Below are 12,366 nucleotides of genomic sequence, written 5' to 3' on the forward strand. Positions count from 1 at the left end.
AGTGGGTGGGGAGGCAGGTGAGGCAGAGCCTCCCCACAGGAGTCCTTCGAAAAATGCTGCTGCCGTGTGAGGTGCCCAAGGTGTCTCACATGGTGGTGGCACTTTTCAAAAGACTCTGGTGGGGAGGCTCTGTCTTATCTGCCTCCCCACCCACTGCACGTCCCTGCTTTGTTCTGGTCTGATGTTTTTACGTCACTTATTTTATTGTACTGTATCCTATAGTTCTGACATTGTACATGGGTCGGGGGGAGGTTTCCTATTTTTAAATGCAATATAATTTCACAAGGCTGTGTAGAATTTGGATGTAAATAGGGCATTCCTGGATGCTGCAGCCATAGACCTTGTGTGGTTAGCTGTTTGATTCAATCAGAAGGCTCCTGATCATGTCATCTTACAGGCTTGCTTTGCGCTTGAAAACCTCCATGTCAAATAGATGGTCCTGGCTGTTGCTGAGCCACAGGACACAGTTTTTCATGGGTCTTCTCAATATCACTGTTTTTGGTTTGACAAGCCCAGTTTCTTCCAAACCCATAAGGTTAGAGAGGCATTGAAGGGAACACTGTCAGTTCCTGGAGGTCTGGCATTCCTCTTGCTCCCTTCACTGAGACCTCCGCCTGTGTTTCGGCAAGAGGCTGTTCTCCACCACCCTCCCTTATCGTTCAGAACAAAACTTGGCAACATGGAGTTGGATGTCTTCCACGATGTCTGTTTCCATGGAAACCAGTCCACCATCATTTCCAGCACATCCTTCAATTCTTGAAGCAAGATCCTTCTCCCGCTGCTCTGGCCTTAACCCCGATCTTTGCCCTCAGAGCATTTGGAGAGCCTCGGCCTCCCAAGAGCTGGACGTCTATCTTGTTGCCTGGGAGAAGAGACCTGTCGCCCAAGCAGGCCTGCTTGAAGTTGTTAATCCCTCAGCCTTGGTTCTTCAGCCAAGAGTGCCCATAACCAATTGAGAGAATGGCTTTCAGTCACTTGGCCTCCTGAGGAGCTGAGGTGGGGCTCCTCCGTTTTGTCCTGAACCAGTTTTCACCAGGGACGTGCAGTGGGTGGGGAGGCAGGTGAGGCAGAGCCTCCCTACAGGAGCCCGTTAAAAAGTGATGCCGCATGTGAGGTGTGCAAGCACGTGGGTTGTGTATGCTTGCCCACCTCATATGCACTGACGCTTTTCGAAGGACTCCCGTGGGGAGGCTCTACCTCACCTGCCTCCCCACCCACTGCATGTCCCTGGTTTTTACCCTTGAGCAGGTGGGCCCTCTGCATCAGTTTCTCAACCCAAAGAGATGAAGAAGCTGAGATTAGGTGGCCGGATCAGAGTCTGTCTGTGCAGTCTATTGCTGTTTGTAGTGTCTGAAACTGTCACAGTAGATCAAAAGCCACAGAGCTGCTTAGTGGAAATCACTGTAGGCTCCTTTTGTGTGTTTGACCAGTTTCAAGACAAAGCTGCTGCCTTGGGGTGCAGCCCCACACCACTGGGGAGAGAGTATTATTGTGGCTGAGTGGGCTAAAGCACTCTTGCATGTGTTCCACTGGAAGGCCCTGGGTGACCCAGTAGTTTATCTGCATGCATTGAGGCTGAGGGCTGGCTGGGCTGCTTCTGAATCTGAAATTATGAGCTGTCACAGTTTCTCACAATCTGCTTTAGGCTTTGTGGCATTGCTGGAGCAGCCTGGTAACAAGGCAAGAGGCCTGGGCATTGCTCTGGCTCCTCTTCTCTATGTGGCCCCGACCTGGGTGCCAGGATTTTCAAAATCAAGCTGACAACTCTAGGTGTAGAGGGAGTTTGTGTGGTAATAAACCTGAAAGGTGAACTTGTCCAGCTGCGGAGTTCCAGCATTCTCCACTTGTTTTCACATAGTGGAAGGAAATTGGAGAGTCATAAACGTTTAAGCTTCTGCTGCTAAATAGTAGTATCCATATATAAGCCCCTACAGAGAGATCTACACAATCTATATGACACACAGGCCGCAATTGTAAAGAGCAGTTACAAATGTGGCACTTGAGATGGCTCAGGTAAATGAGCCCAGCCATTTGCTAAACATGTGGGCTCAGGTAGCAGTAGCAAGGGGACAGACCAGCAGGGCTGGAAAGGGGCTTGGTTCCTTAGAGGACAGCATCAGTTGTTTCTCCCAGGAGGAGGGGCATGGGTATTCAGTCCCACTGGTAAGTTGAAACCGTCCTGTTGAGTTCAGATGCCAGCCTTCCATCTTGGTTTATGCTGTGAGCTACTTCTTGCAAGGGAGATAGGAAAGGTTCTCTACTCCCATGAATGCTTGGAAGCAGAAACAGAAGAGTTAGGACCAGAGGGCCTTTTCTATGCAGAATTCAGCTTTGCTTTGCCCTAGCATCTCTCAAATCTTGGCGTGGGGAGGCTTGGCAGAATTTTTTAATTAAGCATTTTTCAAATACTTGATAATTCTGCACCCTTTTCTACAATGCAAAGAACAAAGCAAGATTGCTACCCCAGAGCAGGGTGACCACATGCAGTGGAAGACAGCATGTCTATACCTTTAGCTATTGTATAGAAGAGGCAGTTTTGCACGTGCAGCTCAACATGGAAGGGTTTTTAAAGCTGTACCTGCCAAAATTCCCTTTTCTAACAGTGTTAAAGGTATAGGCACGCTGTGGTCACCCTGCCTCAGAGGTACCCGCAAGGTAGATAATCCCCAATTTCAAAGGTGGTGGACAGACTGAGGGGAACTGCTCTGCCCAAGGATCAAATATTTATGGCTGGATAGTGTCAGGAATTTGAATTTGTCCAAAGCCTGTCCCTGTTCTTTCCTGTCCAAAGCCGTCCCTGTTCACTGCTGCTCAAGAAATAATGGAAGGAATTGGATGCTTAGTGACCCATTAGAAAGCACAATGTGCTTCTTACTATTAACATTGCATGTTAAAATATGCAAAGTCAAGATTAGCATTAACAGTGCATACCTTATTTGCTCATCATTCCCCATGCTGCTAATAGCTTTTACGCCAGCACATCTTTAAGCAATGCTCCTGCTGATTGCAGAAAAGCCAAGTGATAAGAATAAAAATGCAATGTTACATTTAACAAAAATGTTCTGACTCCCTGACTAATGTAGATTATGCAGTAATGCTGATACATGCAGTGATATGAACTAGTCTACCAAGCCTGGCTACGGCCACCCGGTTGTTCTGGGATTGAACTGTGCTGGCGCTCCCATTGTTGGGTCACAACTGCTGCTAGGGCATGCATGGAAACGTGTTGCCCTTTGTGCCAAAGCCAGCTAAAATTCATGATTTTGGTCCCCTGACTCTAAAATGAGAAACCTCCTGGCTTTTTCTAAAAAAAAGTCCATGAAACAAGGTGATGGGAATGCTCTGTGTATCCCTGTGCAGGATACGAATTGAAGAACACAGCATTTTTGGCCCAGCGTTAAAAAGGTGGCAGAGCAGCTTTTAAACTGATCCCTGGGGGAAGGCCGACAGGAGCCGAGGGGCATCCAGTTTGGGACTCCTCATCCCTATGGGACGAGGATGGGGAGGTTAGAGAACAACAAGGCAAAGGCAGAGTAGGAGAAGAAATTGGGAATGGTAGCATGATGGGATGTGATAGACGGTTTGGCACAATGAGAGGATGCGGGGACAAAGGAGCGAATAAGCAGCCCATCCTGGGGCATTCCATGTACAAATGCTTTTATGCAAATGCCGAAGTCTCCGAGCAAAGATGGGAGAACTGGAATGTCTGGTGATAAGGGAAAACATTGACATAGTGGGCATAACGGAAACCTGGTGGAATGCGGAAAACCAGTGGGATACCGCAATCCCGGGCTATAAACTCTACAGGAGGGACAGGGAGGGGCATGTTGGAGGTGGGGTGGCTGTTTCTGTTAAGGAGGAGATAGAATCCAGCAAAGTAGAGATTGAAGGTGGGTCCAACTCCACCGTAGAATCTCTGTGGGTTAAATTACCAGGCCTGAGGAGCGATGTAATACTGGGGGCGTACTATTGTCCTCCAGACCAGAAATCGGATGGGGACCTTGAAATGAGGAAACAGATCAGGGAGGTGTCAAGGAGGGTTATAATCATGGGGGGACTCCAATATTATCCTCATATTGACTGGGTCAATTTGTGTTCTGGTCACGAAAAGGAGACCGGATTCCTTGACATGCTAAATGACTGTGCCTTAGAGCAGCTAGTCATGGAGCCCACCAGAGGACAGGTGACTCTGGATTTAATAATGTGCGGTACTCAGGACCTGGTTAGAGATGTCAATGTTACGGGGCCATTGGGGAACGGTGATCATGCTGCGAACCGTTTCAACAAGCATGTTGGGGGAAGAATCCCAGGCAAATCTCTCACAAAAACCCTTGACTTCCGACAAGTGGACTTCCCTCAAATGAGGAGGCTGGTTAGAAGGAGGTTGAAAGGGAAGGTAAAAAGAGTCCAATCTCTCCACAGTACATGAAGGCTGCTTAAAACAACAGTAACAGAGGCCCAGTGGAAGTGTATACCGCAAAGGAAGAAGGGCTCCACTAAGCAGCCAAGTTAGAGAGGCCGTAAAGGGCAAGGAAGCTTCCTTCTGTAAATGGAATTCTTGCCCTAATGAGGAGATTAAAAAGGAACATAAACTGTGGCTAAAGAAATGTAAGAAGGTGATACGGGAGGCCAAGAGAGACTATGAGGAACGCATGGCCAGCAGCATTAAGGGGAATGATAAAAGCTTCTTCAAATATGTTAGAAGCAGGAAACCCGCCAGAGAAGCGGTTGACCCTCTGGATGGTGAGGGAGGGAAAGGGGAGATAAAAGGAGACTTAGAGATGGCAGAGAAATTAAATGAGTTCTTTGCATCTGTCTTCACGGCAGAAGACCTCGGGCAGATACAGCTGCCCGAACGGCCCCTCCTGACCAAGGAGTTAAGTCAGATAGAGGTTAAAAGAGAAGATGTTTCAGACCTCATTGATAAATTAAAGATCAGTGTCACCGGGCCCTGATGGCATCCACCCAAGAGTTATTAAGGAACTGAAGATTGAAGTTGCTGAGCTCTTGACTAAAATATGCAACTTGTCCCTCAAAACAGCCATGGTGCCAGAGGATTGGAGGATAGCAAATGTCACGCCGATCTTTTAAAAGGGAAGGAAGGGGAACCTGGGAAACTATAGGCCGGTCAGCCTAACATCTATACTGGGTAAGATGGTGGAATGCCTCATCAAAGATAGGATCTCAAAACACATAGATGAACAGGCCTTGCTGAGGGAGAGTCAGCATGGCTTCTGTAAGGGTAAGTCTTGCCTCACAAACCTTTTAGAATTCTTTGAAAAGGTCAACAGGCATGTGGATGCGGGAGAACCTGTAGACATTATATATCTGGACTTTCAGAAGGTGTTCGACACAGTCCCTCAACAAATGCTACTGAAAAAACTCCACAGTCAGGGAATTAGAGGACAGGTCCTCTCGTGGATTGAGAACTGGTTGGAGGCCAGGAAGCAGAGAGTGGGTGTCAATGGGCAATTTTCACAATGGAGAGAGGTGAAAAGCGGTGTGCCCCAAGGATCTGTCCTGGGACCAGTGCTTTTCAACCTCTTCATAAGTGACCTGGAGGCAGGGTTGAGCAGTGAAGTGGCTAAGTTTGCAGACGACACCAAACTTTTCTGAGTGGTGAAGACCAGAAGTGATTGTGAGGAGCTCCAGAAGGATCTCTCCCAACTGGCAGAATGGGCAGCAAAATGGCAGGTGCATTTCAACGTCAGTAAGTGTAAAGTCATGCACATTGGGGCAAAAAATCAAAACTTCACATATAAGCTGATGGGTTCTGAGCTGTCTGTGACAGATCAGGAGAGAGATTTTGGGGGGATGGTGGAAAGGTCGATGAAAGTGTCGACCCCATGTGCGGCAGCAGTGAAGAAGGCCAATTTTATGCTGGGGATCATTAGAAAAGGTATTGAGAACAAAACGACTAATCTTATAATGCCGTTGTACAAATCGATGGTAAGGCCACACCTGGAGTATTGTGTCCAGTTCTGGCCGCTACATGTCAAAAAGGATATAGTGGAAATGGAAAAGGCGCAAAAGAAAGCGACTAAGATGATTACTGGGCTTGGGCACCTTCCTTATGAGGAAAGGCTACGGCGTTTGGGCCTCTTCAGCCTAGAAAAGAGGTGCCTGAGGGGGAACATGATTGAGACATACAAAATTATGCATGGGAAGGATAAAGTGGATAGAGAGATACTCTTTACGCTCTCACATAACACCACACCCAGGAGACATCCACTCAAATTGAGTGTTGGGAGAATTAGAACAGACAAAAGAAAATATTTCTTTACGCAGCGTGTGGCTAGTCTGTGGAACTCCTTGCCGCAGGATGTGGTGATGGCATCTGGCCTGAATGCCTTTAAAAGGCCGAGCCAGTTGGACAAGTTTCTGGAGGAAAAATCCATTACGGGTTACATGCCATGATGTGTTTGTGCAACCTCCTGATTTTAGGAATGGGTTAAGTCAGAATGCCAGATGTAGGGGAGAGCACCAGGACGAGGTCTCTTGTTATCTGGTGTGCTCCCTGGGGCATTTGGTGGGCCGCTGTGAGATACAGGAAGCTGGACTAGATGGGCCTATGGCCTGATCCAGTGGGGCTGTTCTTATGTTCTTATGTTCTTAACCTCCTGATTTTAGAAATGGGCAATGTCAGAATGCCAGATGCAGGGGAGGGCACCAGGATGCAAGTCTCTTGTTATCAGGTGTGCTCCCTGGGGCATTTGGTGGGCCGCTGTGAGATCCAGGAAGCTGGACTAGATGGGCCTTTGGCCTGATCCAGTGGGGCTCTTCTTATGTTCTTGACTACAATTCCCAGGATGCCTTGCAGGTCTCTTGTGATCTGGTGTGCTCCCTGGGGCATTTGGTGGGCTGCTGTGAGATACAGGAAGCTGGACTAGATGGGCCTTTGGCCTGAGCCAGTGGGGCTGTTCTTATGTTCTTAACTACAATTCCCAGGAGGCCTTGCAGGTCTCTTGTTATCTGGTGTGCTCCCTGGGGCATTTGGTGGGCCGCTGTGAGATCCAGGAAGCTGGACTAGATGGGCCTATGGCCTGATCCAGTGGGTCTGTTCTTATGTTTTTAATGGCTGGTGGCGTAGCTGGAGGGGGGTGGAGCACTTGGTCTGGCAGCTCCCCTCACTGGGAATGGCTCCGAAGGGAGTGCCACTTGCCCGCCTTGCTGCCAGCCTGAGTGCTCCGCCCCCCTCCAGTTATGCCACTGCCAATGGCGATGCAGTAGCTACAGTGTTAAGCATCGATGTCCACCTTCTTCCCTGGTGTTCCCTTTTGGTCGACTCCACCTCTCACACTTGCTATGAAGCGAAAACATGCCTCTCTGAACTCCTTGAGAGGAAGGGCAGGATACATATCTTATAAACAAGGTTGTGGCTTGATGGAACGGAGGAAGTTTAATTTTTGGAACAGGAAATGTTCCAAAATCTAGGTGGGTTTTCTAGCAGCAGCTCACTCTGGAGAAGGAAAAAATAAGTTTGACTGCAATCTCAAACTTTCATATGCTTCATTAATTTACTGCAGCCAACTTGCTTCCCCCTTGCTTAGCATTCACAGTTGCTGATGTCTCCACCTCTGAACGTGTCTTGGTGGTGAGGAGCCGAGATTGCAAGCATAGGTCTGTTCCTGCCAGTTTGAAGGAGGAGGCCAGTAAAAAAGATCAGGTCTGGGGAAGTCTGGGAGTGCTCCGTTTTTGACATTTTGAGAAGTCTTATCCCTAGAATAGAGATGCAACTTTGGAAGATGAGGGAAGATAAAGCAATTCTGAGCATGTACAGAGTTTTTTGCTCGCTGTCAAGCAGCATGGAAGGTCTCATAGCTCAGTGGAAGAACATCTGTTTTGCAGGCAGAAAGTTGCAGGCTCAATCCTTGGCATCTCCCAGTGGGGCAGAGAAAAAATCCCGCCTGAAATCTTGGAGAACCTCTACCAGTTAATGCTAATAGGTGCTGAGGTGATAGAGCAAGCTTCTGACAGTATAGGGTAGCTTTCTGTGTCCTTCCATGTGGTAGCCTGTCTGTTTGGTGGGGAGTTGGAGGCAGAGAACCACTCTGGATCTTGCTGTGAATCTGTCTTCTGTGCCTCTGCAGTGCCTCCTGGTGAACAGATGACAGAGCTGCCTTGAAATCTCCCTTGCACTTTTCTTTGAAGGAAGGTGACCTTGTTTGATGTCAACTTCCCACCTCCTAGGGAGGAGAGAGCATGGGACAGAATCTTGCTGTGGAGTCCTCCAGCCCTTCATTGCTTGCTTTTGGATGCTTGCCACATGGGTGTCCGGTGGTTTGGAACCTGGGGTCACTCTTGCCTTGCCAATGAGCGATCCTTTTGCTCAAAACCCCCTTTCCTTCCTCCACCCTGGAGTGCGTTGCCTCCTCTCTGCCCATTTTGTTGCCACTAAAGTGTTGTGGCTGCGAGTCAGGCTCCCTGGGGCCCTCTCTAAGACAGTAGGTTATTCTTGGCTTAGCACATAGGAAAGGCTTGCACTCAGTGGTCTTCCTGTGAGGCCTGTGCTCTGCGAGCAAGAGATAAGCCCAGCTGATAATTGCTTCCCTCGAACAGTTACCAAGACTGGGGGCAGGGACCTGGGGGGAGGTTTGGCAAGAGCTGCCCTGATTAATGATGCAGGTCAGGAATGCCTTTGAAGGAGACTTGTGGGGGGAGCGGGCTGCCCACCTGCCTCTTCTGGAGTGCGTTCTTGCAGGAAACCCTCCCCCTTCCCCCCCTCTCTCTCTCTCACACACACACACACACACACACACACACACACTTGGTGGAGCTGCCCGTTCTGGAGCCCTGCCACTTGCAGACGGCATGTGTGAGTGTGTGTGGTGCCTGTGTGTGCGTGCCAGGAGCGGAGACAAGTTTGTTCAGAATAATGGAGTTCAGTGAGAGGTGCCAGCGGAGGCCTGGCGGACTGGTTGTTCTCCCCTCACAGGAGGAAGGCAGAGGAAACCGTCCGCTTTCTCCAGGGACAATTTTCAGGCTTGGCCGAGCCGGTTTTTATTCCATGCGCAGCTAAACATGGCCTGCAAATTCAGGTCTTGAGCCTGCTGCCAGTGCGCATCACACAGATTGGGACGGGGGTGGGTGGGAAGGGGGTCCAAGTGCTGGATGATTCCCCTGTTTAGTAGCTCAGGTTAGGGCACAGATATCTCCTCCCTTTGGAAGATGCTTTTCCCATCTTCTGCTGAATAGTATCTGTTACCATTTTGCCTGCTGTGCAGCTCTGAGGAAGGGGAGCTCCACCAGGAACATGGGGGTGGGGAAGACAAGTGCCTCACACCCTGCCCTATTGACAGAATCCATAACTGAAAATCAAAATAAAGCTGCAATCTTAAGTATCCTTACTGAAAGGCAACTCTATAAAACCAATAGGTCTTCTGCAAGCCTGAGTTTATAGGAAATGTAGCATTATCTCTCAGAATCTCTCTCAAAGCTTTCCCACCCTCAGGGTACTTTTATCTCTTCTGTGCCCCCTGAATGTGCTGCCACTGGCCAAGGGAACTGTGGTAACCCCAGGAGGAATGAAGGGGGAGGAATAATGCCTGCTCTGGGTTAGAGACATGAGGCGGAGCCTGGGCACTGGGGAGTCCCTGTGACAGAAGCAGGTGCTTGTTGTCGTTAGGGTTGATACTGGGGGTTTTCCGTGGGGAACGTTGTTGATTTTTCCCTCTTGTGGTGGCAGAAGCAGGACAGGCTTTCTCGTATTGCAAATTGCCATGACTATTTTGGAAGGGCGACTTAAGTTAAAAGCACGCTAGTAACTTCCTCACTGAGGACTGACTGGGCTGTGTTGCATTTCAGCCTAATAAGTGCCGTCTTTGCGCTCCTCATTTGTCTCTTGTGCGCAGCCACAGGCGGGCTGACAGATTTCCTCTGGGGACAGTCTGACCCCATGGAGACAACTTGTTCATTCTCAGGCTTGCTTTCTGATGAGCCTGTTGGTGGTTCTGCGCAAAACAAGTTTGCCTCTGAATCGTGAAAGGGACTGTATTGGTCAAGGGGGAGCAGCTAAAACAGAGCTAGGGAACTTTGCCCCTGCAACACTGAAGGTTTTGCAAAAGAGCATCCTCGATCTCCACAACCCTGAGGCCCGGAAAATTTGCTGTAGTTAAAGCTGAGGTGTCCAGGAATTCATGCTCTGTAAATTGATGTTCAAGAATTCATTTATATGCAAATTTCTGCCTGTGAAGAATTGCAGACCAGCAGCCCTTCTTCCTCACCTGCTCCTCACACGCACACTGCCATTCCCCCTCTCTGCCTCTTGCAGCCACAATGGAGGGGACTTAGTTGCTGCACAGCGCCCGGTGTTGAGGCGCATCATAAATAATAAATACGATCATTATGGCTCTGTTCTCTACTACATTAGCATTCAGTAACTAAATTTACTGGGTTGGGATTTGCTGTTGCAGATTGGGACGGACACTGCGCCTCCCCAGACAACTGCTGGAGCTCTGGATTCTTTCTCATGGTTTCATGTTGCTTTTCTGCAGGAATCTAGAAAATGTCCAAGGGGACCGGCTTGCAGTGTTCATTCGTGAAGTGATCGGTTTGCTGTCTGCTTATTCAAACAAGGTAAGCTTGCACTTCTGACACCAGGTAACCAGGGCTGGGTGACCACTTTAAATGTCTTGGAGCCAAAGAGGAGCAGATTGTGGAAGATGGCAGATGAAATTCACCTGCCCCACATGGAGTCTTTAAGGGGAGGCCTGGGGGTTCCGCTAAGGAAGAGACTGAAGCTGGCTTGGCACTTGCTGTAGGGTGGACCTTGCAGGAGCTAAAGCATCAGTTGCAGCTGAAATTAACTTGGCTCTGCTTCCCCCCTGCCCCGCCCCGCCCCCCATTCACTGTTCTTCGCTACATCCCTGAACAAGTATGGACCAGCAGGATGGTGGGACCATGCAACTAATCTTCCTGGACGAAATTTTTTTTTTGGTCCCTTTCTGGATCATTATTGCAGTATACAAAACTGTGTCCAAAGGTGACCTTCTAAAGGCTTTTGCTTCAGAGCCAGAGTTGTTTGTGACTGTTTTTCTTTCCTTTTTAACTCTGAAATGGGTTTGTTATCAAATGAATCAAATTGACCCCAATGGTCTATTTCAGTGTTTTGTATCTTCAAAGCACCCTTAATTATATGAATTTATCACACCAGCGTGTGTTTGCTGGGGGGAGGGGGACTTTTTTTTCAAAAAGAAAACCCAATCAACAGATTAACTAGGCGTCATGTGTCCCTCGCAGCTCAAGAACACCCAGAGGCAGCCATTGTCTTTCAGGAGTCAGTTGGACAGTGTAGCCCTCTATGCTCTGCACCTCTGCGAGTGCCTCTTTGATCCGTACCAGACGTGGAGGAGACAGCTGAGTGGGTGAGTATCCCTTGGCTTTGACTGTCTTGTGAAGGGGGCTCCTGCTGCCATGAGTGGACTGGCCTTTGTCTGGCTCTGGCTGGTGTTTAGTGGGCTCTACCTTGCAGTACGTCACGTTTGCAAAGGAACTTGCAGGTCGCTGGTGCTGCTTGGCTGTAGAACTGATTCTTTTCCTAGTGCCAAATGTCATTGCGTTGCTCTCTGTGACTGAATTGTTTGTTTTGCTGCTTACATGTTATATTGCAAAGCCAAGGAAATGTTAAGGTTTTACATGAACACACAACATAACAACATAAGAAGAGCCCCATTGGATCAGGCCAAAGGCCCATTTAGTCCAACTTCCTGTATCTCACAGTGGCCCACCAAATGCCTCAAGACAAGACAGCAAGACACAACCTGCATCCTGGTGCCTTCTCTTACATCTGGCAATCTGAGGTAGCCTACCTCTTTAACCAGGAGCTTGCACATACCTACCATGACTTGTTACATGTGATGAACTTTTCCTCCAGAAATTTGTCCAATCCCCTCTTAAAGGCATCTAGGCAAGATGCTGTCACTACTTCCTATGGCAAGGAGTTCCACAGACTAATTACATGCTGAGTGAAGAAATATTTTCTTTTGTCTGTCCTAACACTCCCAACACTCAATTTAGTGGCTGTCCCCTGGTTCTGGTGTTATGTGAGAGAGAAAGGAGCATCTTTCTATCCACTCTATCCATTCCCTGCATAATTTTGTATGTCTTAATCATGTCCCCCCTCAAGCACCCTTTTTTTTCTAGACTGAAGAGCCCCAGACACTGTAGTCTTTCCTCATAAGGGAGGAGCCCCAGCCCAGTAATCATTTTGGTTGCTTTTCTGCACCTCACCCATCTCCACTATATCTCCACTAAATTTTCCACTATATCTGTCTTATACTGAGTTGGCTGTGGATCCTTTAGCTCAGTGCTCTGACCACTTCTGCAGATTCCACCTCTAAGCCGCAATAAAGGCCACATTCGTGTTCT

General features: G+C 48.6%; 1 protein-coding gene across 1 annotated transcript in view; it reads left to right on the plus strand.

The window, feature by feature from the left end:
• NBEAL2 (neurobeachin like 2) overlaps window positions 1–12,366 on the plus strand; it is a 158,704-nt gene that overhangs the window by 73,398 nt on the left and 72,940 nt on the right. Inside the window, exons 4-5 of the mRNA XM_066631445.1 lie at window positions 10,494–10,575; window positions 11,239–11,363. Of these exons, the coding sequence (XP_066487542.1) occupies window positions 10,494–10,575; window positions 11,239–11,363 (207 nt within the window). The remainder of the gene's footprint in view (window positions 1–10,493; window positions 10,576–11,238; window positions 11,364–12,366) is intronic.

Source organism: Tiliqua scincoides, chromosome 5 (genome assembly GCF_035046505.1).
Source record: "Tiliqua scincoides isolate rTilSci1 chromosome 5, rTilSci1.hap2, whole genome shotgun sequence".
NCBI lineage: Eukaryota > Metazoa > Chordata > Lepidosauria > Squamata > Scincidae > Tiliqua > Tiliqua scincoides.